Source organism: Panthera leo, chromosome B4 (genome assembly GCF_018350215.1).
Source record: "Panthera leo isolate Ple1 chromosome B4, P.leo_Ple1_pat1.1, whole genome shotgun sequence".
NCBI classification, from domain to species: Eukaryota; Metazoa; Chordata; class Mammalia; order Carnivora; family Felidae; genus Panthera; species Panthera leo.
In genome coordinates this window covers 14,097,183-14,111,527 of record NC_056685.1, presented here as the reverse complement: position 1 = coordinate 14,111,527, position 14,345 = coordinate 14,097,183, and the positions used below count along the sequence as shown (strand labels likewise).

The following is a 14,345-nucleotide window of genomic DNA, read 5'->3' as shown; positions in this document are numbered from 1 at the left end:
TGGCAGGAGAATTCGTACAGGACTAAATGAAGAGAATGAACCACAATGTAGAGGGACTTGAATGTCTGGCCTCTGCAGTCTTAGTTCCGTGGCTTCCTCTAGGCAACCCCCGGGGTGGAAGCAGGGAAAAGGGCAGCAATATGAGATAGGGATTTGCAGGGATGATTTTTATTTTTTTATTTTTTTGAGAGAGAGAGGGCACAAGTGAGCGAGGGGCAGAGAGAGAATCCCACCAGGGGCAGAGAGAGAGAGAAGTGCAGGGATGATTTAAAAAGATTTTTAGGCTGTGTATATGGTCCCTCCCTGTAATAACCTTAGTGTCTTGTGATTTTTTTCTTTTAGTACTCTCTGGGCCTCCGATTTGCAGTTCCACGACTTGAGAAAACAAACATGAGCATTAACTTCGATCTCCAAATCAGAAGGTTAGATCTTTAAATGCCTAAAATCATGGTCAGCATCCACTATTAGAGAGATCCATAGTGAGATGAATGGCCACGAATCAAACTCCTTAACCTGAACTTAGAACCCAGACTTTTCACAGATCATTTTTTGTGTCTGTTTTTTTCAGTTTTGTAAGTTTTTGTTTGTTTTTGGTTTTTGTTTGTTTGCTTTTGAAAAGAGATCCATTCTGTAAGCCAAGTTATTTTAGTAAAATTTTGTCCTGGGTACCCTCGCACCCTGGTTTACCTCCATTTTTCCTGATTCTGATTTACATCCTTTCTCCCACCCTCACCAACACCCCAACAATATCTCTGCCATGCTCTGAGCTGGGGGTCATTAAATCCCTGAGAATAAAATCTCTGCAAGAAAGCATAGATTATGCGTTTGCAAACTTGAAATCCAACTTGTCAGGAATGAATGGGTCTCTGACGGTTTCACTGTGAGCCCCATGGCAGGAAGCAGGTGAAATTCAGAGGACAGAGCCTTTTTTGGTAACTGTAAGACAAAGCATATAGGTAGCTGCCCCTTTTTTCTAAGACTGACACTTTTCAGAGACTCAAGTGTGACTTATCTTTTCACTGTCTATCCTGTTTGTTCCTTCATGGCCAAAAACAATATTTAATGAGTGGAAAGACTTGGAGGTAGCAGTGTGCATAAAAGCCCAAGTGTGGACTTAAACCCATTAGCCAGTGATGGGATAAATGTAATGACTCCAGGCCACTATTAAAAGAAAAGGAAAGTGAATGGAATACAATACAGTCTTCTTCATGAAACGATCCAATTAGAGAAATGTAAATGTGCATAGTAAGACACCCTGTGAAATACAATAATTTTCTGTGGTCTGCGATTTTAAAAGTTTGAACAACATTTAAAAAAAAAAAGTTTTAAACAGCATTGATGTCGACAGCACATACTCAGCTGGGTGAACCCTTGTTCTATAACACAACTCTGAAGTCAGTATCTACAATTTGGTCCTCAAATACTAGTGTGCAATATGGATAAATCTCTACACTTATCTTCTATCCTGTAAGAAGTGATTAGAGAGCGATGATTTTGTGCAATGCATTACTTTTTAATAGCTACTTGGATTAAAGGTTTCTATTTTTTTTTTTTTTTTTTTTTTTTTAATATATAAACTTGGGGCACCTGGGTGGCTCAGTCGGTTAAGCGTCCGACTTTGGCTTAGGTCATGGTCTCATCGTTTGTGGGTTCCAACCCCATGTTGGGCTTAGAGCCTGGAGCCTGTTTTGCATTCTGTGTCCCCCTCTCTCTCTCTGCCCCATCCCCGCTCATGCTTTGTCTCTCAAAAATAAATAAAACGTTAAAAAAAAAATTAAAAATAGTAATAAAATAAAATATATAAACTGTATAAGAACATAGCAGATTTTTAAAATCTGCAACCTGCGGGACGCCTGGGTGGCTCAGTCGGTTAAGTGTCCAACTTCGGCTCAAGTCATGATCTCATGGTTCGTGAGTTGGAGCCCCGTGTCGGGCTCTGTGCTAACAGCATAGAGCCTGGAGCCTGCTTCAGATTCTGTGTCTCCCTCTCTCTCTGCCCATTGCCTGCTCACGATCTGTCTGTCTCTGTCTCTCAAAAATAAATAAACATTAAAAAAAAAAAAAATCTGCAACCTGTATCACAAACCACATCCCTAAATCTTGTGATAGATTTCTAAGAAGGAAGGTTTTTATCACCTACCTTACGTCCTTTTCTGACCTTAATTAAGTCTTTTTAAAGATTTAACTTAATACTTTCTGCTGATTCTTAAGAGATTTTAAAAAAATTTTACCCATATTAGTGATGAGACGCTGACACAATGATTTCTGTAATACCATTTTACCAAAAGCATATTAAATCACTTCTTTATGTCTACATAAATGTATATTTTCCAAAAGGTTTAGGTAGTCCTAAATATTTTTATTTGGGGAATCTTTTGCTTATATTTTTAACTTTTTCAGAAAAAAAAAGTAAAGGCACCCTATACTGAGAACCATCACTCCAGACAGCAGCCTCAAGTTTCTATTTCTTACCATCACTGTCTGTGATGTCAGTCCCACAAACAGTATGAAGATACATCCTCACAAAATAGAAATCATTTATTTAGAAATAAAATCTGTTACAAAGATGCAAAGCAAATTCCCTGACACATCCTTCTTACTTTTGATTGCAGCTACAGATAACAGAATAAATGAAACGAGTAGTTCACTCTGGGGACAAAGGACAACAACTAATATTCCAAATGCCTTCCCCAGACCCATCCTGGAGATCATCCTCCAACCAGTGAATTTAGCAACAAAGTGCTAAATTTGATGGAAGATAGAAACGGTCACACTTCTAACATCTCGCTTCATCTAAAAGAGTGGACCATGATGATATTCCATCCTTATGTGCTATAGAAACTCATGACTATTTTAACATTATTCTGAAAAAAACATAAAAATGTGGAAATGAAGGAAGAACCAGAGAGGCTACAGGAACATACACAAAGCATCAAATTCCAAAAACAGACATTTCCAAGATAAAAACGTTTGAGAATACTTAACACTCAAATAGTGAAGTATTCACGAGTGACCATTTATCTACATGCCTCGTTGGCAGACTCCAAAGGCATAAATCAATATTTATGGATGGTGTGCGTTCAATTTAAATGTGTTAAAACCTAAAGTAAATTAAACCAAATATTCTGAAGTCTAAGTTCTTAAGCTTTTGACCATATTGATCGCCATTACCCACTTTTAATGCCCCTTTCCACAAACAGAACCCAAAGAGAAACGGGCTTTATGTATTAATCAACTTAAAATATTTCATGTTACCAAATGTTTTCATTAAATGGTCTCTTCATGCCGCAGCTCTGTGTGACATGTAAACATTCTCCTCCCTGTGTAGAGCGGGTCTCAGATAGCAGTTCCCACATACAAACAGGTCTTTTGTGATATCAGTGAAACTGCTTCCTCAGCAGCGGTGAAATGAACATCGTATTGTATTTGCTAGCATTCCAAAGACCACAGAAAGTACAGAGGGAATGTTAGAAAAGAGGGAACAGTAAAGAAAAGGAAAATAGCATCAGAGTGATAAATGAAAAACGTGTTTATCCTTGGTGCATGACATGGGGCGTAGTTGTGGAGAGGAAATCCATCATTCCCATGCAGAATTAGCACCGACAGTATAAATAGCTCAGCATCCCGGACGGTGATGGATTGCTTGTTTGAATGTAGCAGTGGTGTTAGTGAAGGAGGTTTCCTTCCAGGAAAAGAGGTCAAGGAAGCATCTAAGTTGTATATCAAGCCTGGTGCCTTTCTTACTGGGAGATTTTGTTGACACCACTGGCTGATGGCAGTACCTAGTGTCATGACAAGGCTGTGTGACAGATGATTTTGATTAGCCAACAGGTTTCGTCTCCACCTCTGCCATTGCTTTCATTACATGGTAAAATAGCCTCCGTAAGCTTCATGTTAGACTCCTGTCCAAAGATGATTTCAGGGCTTGACATCTGCTGGCTTTTTTTGTGAGTAAAGACAATTGTGTTATTTAAACCACATGGAAACAAAACACAATGAAGTTACAGGATCGCTTAAATGAAACGACTTTTTTTTCATCATTTTTACATTCACTGCTGCAAAGCAGTGTGAACTAGAAAATAGAACCAAGTCTGGGTAACGTGTGCAACAATGAGACCTAAATTTCCAAACTGAAGAGTTTCCCATAATGCATTCAGAGCCATGCAATGTACAACAAGTAGACTTAATGACTTCTTGCTGGTAATTAAGAATTCTGCCTTAAAAAAAAAAAACCCAAAAACCTTTTTAGTTAACTGATTTTCCCCAGATGTGATAATAATAAAGTGGCCTGGAAACTGGGGTTCAAACTTTGGTGAACAAGTCCCCCTAGGCTCATCACTAGCTTAGTAGTGATGCCCTATTGCAGGAAATGAGCCTGACATTGGCCTGTTTATATCTTTTATGTGTGTTTGTGGTTTAAGTGGCCTTATCAGTATATACAATCAGACAAGACTTTTCAAAAGCATTGTGGGGATGATTCTGTCTCCTCCTCCTCCTTTGAAAGCTGACTTTTACATCTCCTTTCCAGCTCCCACATTTGGGAAGCTTCAAAAGCTAGTCAGAACATACCCCATTACCACTCCTGCAGTGTTAAAGCATTATCCATTGAATCTGTGTGAAAGTCGATGATGAAAAGCGGACGCTTTCTCTTCTTAATGAGACCTGGATATAAACATGACCTGTCAGTGGTGGTGTGGCCACATCTGTTTGCTGAAAGCTGCATAATCTTGGGGATATGAGGGTGACTTCAGTGAAAGCACAAGAGGGTAATAAAGGCAAATGACATCTGCATTCAAAGCTCAGCTACTGGTCAAGCCTCTCATGAGACCATGTTTCATTTTCTTTACTGCCCGCTTAACACGTGCATTTTTTTTTTTAATTTTTAAAATATTTTTATTGTTTATTTTGGAGAGAGAGAGAGACAGAGTGCGAATGGGGAAGGAGCAGAGACAGAAGGAGACACAGAATCTGAAGCAGGCTCCAGGCTCTGAGCTGTCAGCACAGGGCCTGACACGGGGCTCGAACTTGAGAACTGCGAGATCATGACCTGAGCCGGGGGCGTAACCAACTGAGCCACCCAGGTGCCCCAACACATGTATTTTTCAAAAGCTAAATTTCATACGTGATTATATTTGCTTGAGAGAAAAAAAAAAAGCAGACTTAAAAATAATTTTGCCACTGTTCTAAGAAACATAATTAAACATTCACCTTCTATCTTGAGATTCTCGATGCCCTGGACAGCATCGATGGCCTCTCCTGATTGCGTCAGTCTGAGCTGCCAGACTTCCTGGGGTCTTCCTTCTTCCTGCCATCGTCATTGGCTATGCTTCTAATTCAGTCCCTGCCCCCCACCCTAGTCAGCCAGTGAGCATGCAGTGAATGTGCAGTTATTTTAATATTACTTCAGAAATAAACCATAAGTAAGATAAATTTGCTGCCAAAACAATGTATGGTATGATGCACTCCAGAGCCAAATGCAAACGCTTTTTCCATTATGTGCTGCCCTTGGATTATTCTTGCCAGTTCTCTTCTTTATTAGCATGGAGAATCAGGAGTTCACTGTGCTTGTCCTTTCCCATTTGATGGGCAATAAACATGATGCACAGAGAAGCTAAGGAATGTGTCCAAGGTAGAAGGTGGAAAATGAATTCAGCTCACTGCCTTTTTGGTTTAGCCATTGAAACAAAAAAGCATTAGCTTTCCTAGATGTCTGTTGTGTTTTCAGATAAGATGCCGCCTCATGGAAAGTTACATTATTTTTACCCATAGAAAATCTTAGCATTTCCACTTTCAGATGGTTGTGATTTCGTAGAATGGATACGCCATTGTTTTCTGAATGACTGAAGTAGTAATGTTTGTTATTCTTTTTATATATGGAATGTTTTTTATGATCATATGTTGTAACATGGCTGAGAAAATATATTGAAATCATATTGTCGCTGTGTTTTAGTTCCAACAAGGACAACCCAGACAGCAATTTTGTGAGCCTGCAAATCAACATCACTGCTGTAGCTCAAGTAGAAATAAGAGGGTAAGTAATAATCAAGATATTGTAGTAGTTATACTATAATAATGGCTTCCTGTATGTGAGCGTTATGAAAAACACTAGGAAAAACTATATGGAATTTTCCTAATGCATTAGCAATCACAATTCACTCTGGTTATAAATTTCATGCTTTTCTACCCTTCATTAGCCTTCCATTAAAAACTAGAGTAAACCCTGTATGGTAATTGACTTGAAGGATATCAGCACAAGAGATCACTTTACTCCCCAAACTGACAGTTCAGTAATCAGACTATAAAAACTAGTGACGCCAGATAAAATAGACAGACAGGTGAGACCCTGAGAGTCTCACTTCTCCAAAAATTATTTTGGAAATATAATGAAAACCTAGCCTCACCATACCACATCTTGAGTTTAACAAATGGCCAGCTCGTAGATGTGAGTGAGGGTTGATGGGATCTCCGTCTTATATCTTTTTCCTTTTGTCCTATTCCTTGAAAAAGGTACCAATAAGCAATCAGTTGAGAGATGAGAGGAAAGTGGTCAAGTAAAAGGCTTAGAAGAACTACCATCTTGGGAAATCCATGCCTGGGGGATGAAAAGACATTAGAAATGGAGGGCATAGAGTTCTTATCTTACACAAATGTGGACCTCATTGATTTCATTGTAATTCTTATTCCTTCAGGACAATCTAGGACTTGGTATTCTGGGCCGAACTGTCTTTGGGGCTCCAGCAATCCCAGTTCCCTTATCCTTTTCATAGTCCTGAGTGGTTCCCACGTCTCCATGTTGGCAGCTAGGGCCACTGCATTCAGAGCCCTTGTCTCCAGGATGCTGCAGCCTCTGGCTGCCCTCTGTGAGGGTGAGGGAGGTGGGGAGGTGGAGCCCTGCCTGTCCTCCTGGGACCAGTGAGGTGCCACTTAGTGGATTAGAACAGAATAATACCTAACATGGATTGATCCTTCCATGTGCTACCCCAACCCATTGGCACCTCTTAATGTGGACCAGTATCCTTGCTGTACAGGTGAGGGAATTTTGGAGTTGAAGGCTACCCAGCTAGGAAGTGGGGAGGTACCATGGAAGTACAGGCAGCCTGCCTCCAGGTGCATATTTATAAATGATCATGCCGTGCGGCCTATGAGAGAGTTCTTTGAACCTTAGCTATGCAAAAGCTTGTTTGTTTATGCTTCTGTGATTTTTTTTCATTCAAATGAGTGTTTTTGACATTCACCCACTCTAGGGAAGGTGCCTATAGTTCATTCATTTTAATTGCAGTAGGGTTTAACATTGTAAAGCAACATGAAACTTGCTCATCCATTCCCCTCTTGATGAACACTGGGGCTTTTCTTTTTCCTTGGTTACAGACTTTCTTGTGCATACCTCATGGTACACATGTAGAAGGAGGTGGGAAGGGTACCTGCTTAGAGGTAGAATTTCAGGATCAGACAATGTACACTAACTTTACTAAATAGTACCAAACTTGGGGCGCCTGGGTGGCTCAGTCGGTCGAGCGTCCAACTTCGGCTCAGGTCATGATCTCGCAGTCTGTGAGTTCGAGCCCCGCGTCGGGCTCTGCGCTGACAGCTCAGAGCCTGGAGCCTGCTTCCGATTCTGTGTCTCCCTCTCTCTCTGCCCCTCCCCCCCCCCATGCTCTGTCTCTCTCTCTCTGTCAAAAATAAATAAACATTAAAAAAATTTTTTTTAAATAGTACCAAACTTTTTCAAAATAATTATACCAAGTTATCATTCAAAGAACTCTCCACTTTGTTAACTAAACTCACAGAATGGTGGAGTTTTTCATTTTGATGGATAAGAAATACTATCTAACTGAAGGTTCAATTTGCTGTTCCCCGATTCCTAAATGAGACCAAGTAGCATTTTCATGCATTTGCTGACTCCATTCTTCCCAAACTGGGTAATTTCTGTTCATTTTTAAAGACACATTTCTACTAAGAGACTTTTTTTCATATTCATAGGAACTCTTTTCTATTTTTTTAATTTTTATTTTTAATATTCACTTATTTTTGAGAGACAGAGAACGTGAGTGGTGGAGTTGCAGAGAGCGAGAAGCGGACAGAAGATCCGAAGCGGGCTCTGTGCCGACAGGCTCTGAGCCCGAAGCAGGCTCTGAGCTGATGCAGGGCTCAGACTCACAAGCTGTGATATTACGACCTGACCTGAAATCAGATGCTTAACCAACTGAGCCACGAGGCAGCCCTCTTTCCTATTCTAGAGTTGAAACACTAATCCTTTATCAGCTACAGAGGTTGCAAATATCTTTTCAGTTTATGGGGTTTATCTTTTTTTAAGTCAGGTTTATTGAGGTATAAATTATATAAAGTAAAAGTCACCCTTTTTTTTTTTTTAGATGTTCAGTTTGAAGCATTAAGACACCACAAGGACGTTCAATGTAAAACAGTTCTGTCACCCCACATAGCTTCTCATGCACCTTTGTAGTTGACCCAGCCCTCACTCCCAGGCTCTGGAAACCTTGATCTATCTTCTGTCACTGTCTTTCCAGAAAAATAATATAAATCTACTCCTACAGAATGTAGCCTTTTGAATCTGGCTTCTTTCACTTAGCATAATGCATTTGAAAAAAACACCCATGTTCCTACATGTATCAGTGGTCTGTTTCTTTTTATTGCTGAGAAGTATTCCACTATACAGAAGTCCCGTGAAATGTTCATCCGTCCACAGGTTGGTGAACATTTGGGTTGTTTCCAAGTTTGGGGCTATAAATAATAAGCCTGCTAGAGGCATTCACATACAGGTCTTTGTTGGGGTATTTGTTTTCACAAATGGAGTGGAGTTGTATGGCAAAGGTATGGTTAACTTTACAAGAAACTGCCAACCTGTGTTTCAAAGTGGCTGTGCCATTTTCATTTGACGTTCCCCCCCCCCCCCCGGCAGATGGGAGTTCCAGCTGTGCCGTGGGCTTGTAGGCAATGTGCTTGAGGTTTGGTTTTTTTTCGTTCGTTTTTATCCATTGTAATAAGTATGTGAGAAGAATCTCATGGAGTTTTAATTAGCATTTTCTAATGACTGGTGATATTGAGCATCTGTTCACAACTCATTTGCCATTAGGGTTCTCTTTGAAGTGCCTTTTACAATTCTGCCCGGGGTGCCTGGGTGATTCAGTCAGTTGAGCATCTGGCTCTTGATTTTGGCTCAGGTCATGATCTCACAGGCTCTCTGGCAACACAGAGCCTGCTTGGGATTCTCTCTCTCTCTCCCCCGCTCTCTGTCCCTTCCCCCAGTCACGTTCTGTCTCTCTCAAAATAAATATAAATTTATAAATAAACATTAATACCAACCTTATAATTTAAAAAATAATAATTTTTAAAAATAAATAAAATTTTGCCCATTTATTATTGTCTATCATTATCAAGCTGTAAAAGTTCCTTATATATTCTGCATGCAAAATCATCTATCGGATATGTGTCCTGCAAATATTTTCTTACTGAAATATTTCTTTCAGTTTATGGTTTGGCTTGTTATTTTCTTAACAGTGATGTTCAAAAAGCAAACATTTTTAGTTTGTATGAAATTCGACTTTAAATATTTTATAGTTTGCCCTCTTTTTGTCCTTTGTAAAAAAAAAAAAAAAAATCTTTGCTTTCTGCAGAGTCGCAGGATTTTCTATTGTTTTCTTCTACAAGTTTTACAATTTTGCATTTTGGTCTATGATTAAATTATTTTTTAATCTGATCTGAGGTAAGGTCCAAGGCTCACTTTGGTATAAGAATATCCAATTGTTGCTATGCTATTGGTTGTCAGACCATCCTTCCCCCATTGAATTGCTTGATACCTTTGTCTATCTGTGAAGCTGTTTCCAGACCTCCCATTCTGTTCCATTGATCTACATGTATAATAAGTCTTGAAATGCAAGCAATGTATCCTGAGATCTCGTAAAGTCACTTACAAATTCTAGTAGCTTTATTGTTTGTTGATTTCCTAGAATTTTCTATAACATTCCTATGTCATCTGTGAATACAAAGTTTTATTTTTTATCCTGACTAATCTCATCTGTATGTGCAAAAGTTTAGCCAACTCCAAAGTTCAAGGCAATAGTACCCACAAGAGATTACCCTTACTTCTTTAAAAAAATTTTTTTTTAATGTTTATTTTTGAGAGAGAGAGAAAGAGAGAGAGAGAGAGAGACTAACCGCAAGTGGGGGAGGGGCAGAGAGGGAGACACAGAATCTGAAGCAGGCTCTAGGCTCTGAGCTGTCAGCACAGAGCCCGACGCGGGGCTCGAACCCACGAACTGTGAGATCACGACCTGAGCCGAAGTCGGCGCTCAACCGACTGAGCCACACAGGTGCCCCAAGAGATTACCCTTATGTCTGACACCAATTGCAGATTTGAGTGGTTCCCCAAACCCCCCTCAGATTTGATAATCCACATAGAAGAACTCACAGAACTCACTGAAAGGTATTATACTCATGGGCTCAGTTCATTACAGGGAAAAGATAAAAATTAAAATTAGCCAAGGGAAGACGTGTATAAGTTGGAGCCTGGGGACAGTACCACCAGACACAAGGCTTCTGTTGTTATCCTCCATGGAGTCAGGACATGTTACTTTCCTCGTATGGGTATGTAACAGTATATATGGAGTATCCCCAACCCAGGATCCAACTGTGATCCCCAATCACAGTTTTTATTGCCTATGTAGGCATGACCGATTCATTGACCACTTAATTGATCTCAGTCTCCAGGTTGTCTGATATGATGTGATCAAGCTCCCACCCTGAATCACACTGTTGGTCTTTCTGATGTGGGCAACTCTCACTCTAAATCATAGTTAGAATATCCAGTGGGACCCAAGACCCCCAAGAAAACAAAGATAATTCTTCCTCTCAGGCATAAAATTTCTAGAGCTTAGATTTTACCTCTCAGAAGCTGAGGCCAAAGGCCACACCAGTTTGGGGAAAAGGTTAAGTTGTTTACTACGTAGTTATGCCTTTTATTTCTTTTTCTTCTCATACTGCACAGTCTAGGAGTATCAAGGCAGGATCAAATAGACATGGTGCAAAAAGGCATCTCTGCCTTGTTTTTAGATCCTACCTTGATCTTAAGGGGAAACATTCGGTTTGTCTTTCAAGGAAGTTGTCTGTTTCAGCTAAGTTGTTACATGCATGGCTCATGATAATCTCTCATTTGCCCTTTAATGTATGTAGGACCTCATCATTCCCCATATTGGCAATTTGTATCTTTTACTCCCCCACATCCCCCCCCCCCCCCCCCCCCCGCCGCCAGTCACTCTAACGAGAGTTTAAAGACCTTTCCAAAGAGCCAGATTTTTGGTTTCATTTTGGTTTCATATTTTTTCTTTCTTTTTTTTTACCCTCTCTTTTAATTTGTTTGTTTGTTTGTTTGTTTTCTATTCCATTGGCCCTTGCTTTTGTTATTATTATTTCCTTCCTTCTGCTCACTTTGGGTTCGATTTTCTCTTTTTTTCTGGTTCCTCTATGTAGAAATTAAATCATTGACTGGAGACCTCTCTTCTTTTCTTACATAAGCATTTAGTGCTGTAAATTTTCCTCTAAGAATTGCTGGAGCACATACCAAAATGTGAATATGTTGGGTTTTCAGTCACAGCGTTTGTAATTTCCTTTGTGATTTCTTCCTCAATTCATGAGTTGACTCACAGGAAATGAGTCTGATTTATAGATAATTGGAGCTAATCCAGATGTTTCATTTTTGTGCATTTCTTATTTAACTCCCCTGTCTGAGAAAAACACTAAAGAAAATCAGAGAAGAAATAAGCATTTTTGTACTATCTTATTTTGACATATTTTTAACATTTATACCTTAGAATACATGAAATGTTGTCTACTTCATTAAGCTTAGTTTTTCTTTGTTTTGCTAACCAAAAATAAATTGAAACTTTTTAAATTCCAAAACAAATTTTAAATTGGGATCTATTTTTATTCCATAAGACATAACTCAGTCCAAGGCGGCACAGTGTGTAAAATAACTGTATTTACTCTTATATATCCAATTTGTAAGACAAATATTTACAAGTGCATTTCTGCCATCATTTATGATGACACCAATGTTTCTAAGTTTAAAAAGAAGGACATTTTCTATTCATTTTACCAATGTTCAAAGCAGGTCATTAGAATTGGATTTCTCATCTGGGTGCAGGTTTTTTAATCGCTAGATAAATGTCCAGCATTTGACCACAGTTTATTCTCTAACATAGTGTTAAAGTTCTTTTTAACCATTTTGCAAAATAAAACTCTTTATTCCAAATACTCAGCAAAAATATTAGCTCCAATGTTTAATTCTTCAAGGAACAGACAGCTGCTGTGTTGAAAATCTTCCACACTCAGTCTCCAGAAAAATCTTTTTTTTTTTTTTTTGCCAGTTGGTTTATTCCAATATATTTTATCATCCACTATCTCTAGCAGTTCTTATTTCATTTTTATAATTTTAAAAATAAACTCAAATGGATTGATTTCTTTTAATGGGGAAAAATACTGAGAATTGTTCTAGTGATTTTTATTTTTTTATAATTTGTTTTAATGTTTATTTATTTTTGAGAGAGAGAGAGAGACAGAGCATAGCAGGGGAGGAGCAGAGAGAGAGGGAGACACAGAATCCCAAACAGGCTCCAGTCTCTGAGCTGTCAGCACAGAACCTGACGCAGGGCTTGAACCCACAAACCGTGAGATCATGACCTGAGCCGAAGCCGGACGCTCAACCAACTGAGCCACCCAGGCGCCCCATGTTCTACTGATTTTAAAGCCAGATGGTGTCAACACTGTCTTTCAGCAGATTTACATGTCATTTGTTGGGACAAAGGATTAATTTAGCATTGAAGTCTGTAAGAAGTAAATCTGGCCACAAGAGGCAGCACCACATGTACTGAGCTCACAATGAGTAATAAAATCATGTCCTTTGTAATATAATCAGGATTGAGTGGGTTTGATTAAGGGACACTGCCATCATGAACAACCATGGTCTGTATGGACACTGGCCATCGCGGTGAGAGCCACTGTTGTTCCCCACAATAAATAGTAGTCTGCTATTTAGGACTAATAGTGTTTGAAAATAGGATTACGGGGGCGCCTGGGTGGCGCAGTCGGTTGAGCGTCCGACTTCAGCCAGGTCACGATCTCGCGGTCCGTGAGTTCGAGCCCCGCATCAGGCTCTGGGCTGATGGCTCGGAGCCTGGAGCCTGTTTCCGATTCTGTGTCTCCCTCTCTCTCTGCCCCTCCCCCGTTCATGCTCTGTCTCTCTCTGTCCCAAAAATAAATAAAAAACGTTGAAAAAAAAAAAATTTTAAAGAAAATAGGATTACGAAAATAGGGTCCCTACCATACTACCGCAGCATCAGATTTGAACATCCAATAGCATATAGACTTTAACTTATCAAAAACCTAATTCCTTGCTTCCCTAATCCCTTCCTAATGTCTAGTATTACCATTGGTGCCCCACTCTTCATATTACTGGTGCATCTCCATGGAGCAGTGGTCTGTCCTCCATCTTAGAATGTGAGCACTATTCAGTAAGGGCTGTTTGGGCTGTTTATCCTAGGCTAATAGTTGATTACACTCTTTTTTCCTTCTTAAAAAAAAATAATAATTTTGGAAACCAGGAATAACCTTTCACTTATTTATTTGGAATCTTTAGAGAGTCATTGTTTTTGCCATGGCTTCCCCAGATTTGAAAAAGTCTCAGGGGCACCTGGGTGGCTTAGTCAGTTAAGTGTCTGACTTCAGCTCAGCTCATGATATAATGGCTCATAGGTTCAAGCCCCACATCGGGCTCTGTGCTGACTGCTCAGAGCGTGGAGCCTGCTTTGGATTCCATGTCTCTGTCTGTCTCTGCCCCTTCCCTGCTCATGCTCTGTCTTTGTCTCTCTCTGTCTCTCAAAAATAAATAAACATTAAAAAAAAATTTTTTTAAAGAAAAGAAAAAGTCTTAGAGGGTAGATAACTGAATTTTGTGAGCCATACCTTTTGAATGATTTTGCCATGCCCTATAATAGATTATTTGTTTCCTTGCAGATTTCTGTTTGATTTTGTTACAGAAATGGGGCAGGAAGTTTAAGTTGTCCTTGCTAAAATCACTGCTGCTTAGTGGCCCCTGTTGGTGCATTAACACAGTTGACCTCTTAACAACACAAGAGTTAGAAGCACCAACCCCCTGCACATGTAACTTTTGACTCCTCCAAAACTGAACTACTGTTGACAGTAAGCCTTACTGATAACTTAAGCAGTTGATTAACACATATTTTGTATATGCGTTATATACTGTAATAATAAAGTAGACTAGAGGGGAAAAAAGTCACCAAGAAAATCATAAGGAAGAGAAAAAAAAACATTTA

General features: G+C 39.5%; 1 protein-coding gene across 1 annotated transcript in view; it reads left to right on the top strand.

Annotated features, from left to right (window-relative positions):
• ITGA8 (integrin subunit alpha 8) overlaps positions 1 to 14,345 on the top strand; it is a 188,410-nt gene that overhangs the window by 133,675 nt on the left and 40,390 nt on the right. The window contains exons 22-23 of the mRNA XM_042944993.1: positions 343 to 422; positions 5,951 to 6,031. Coding sequence (XP_042800927.1) covers positions 343 to 422; positions 5,951 to 6,031 — 161 coding nt within the window. The remainder of the gene's footprint in view (positions 1 to 342; positions 423 to 5,950; positions 6,032 to 14,345) is intronic.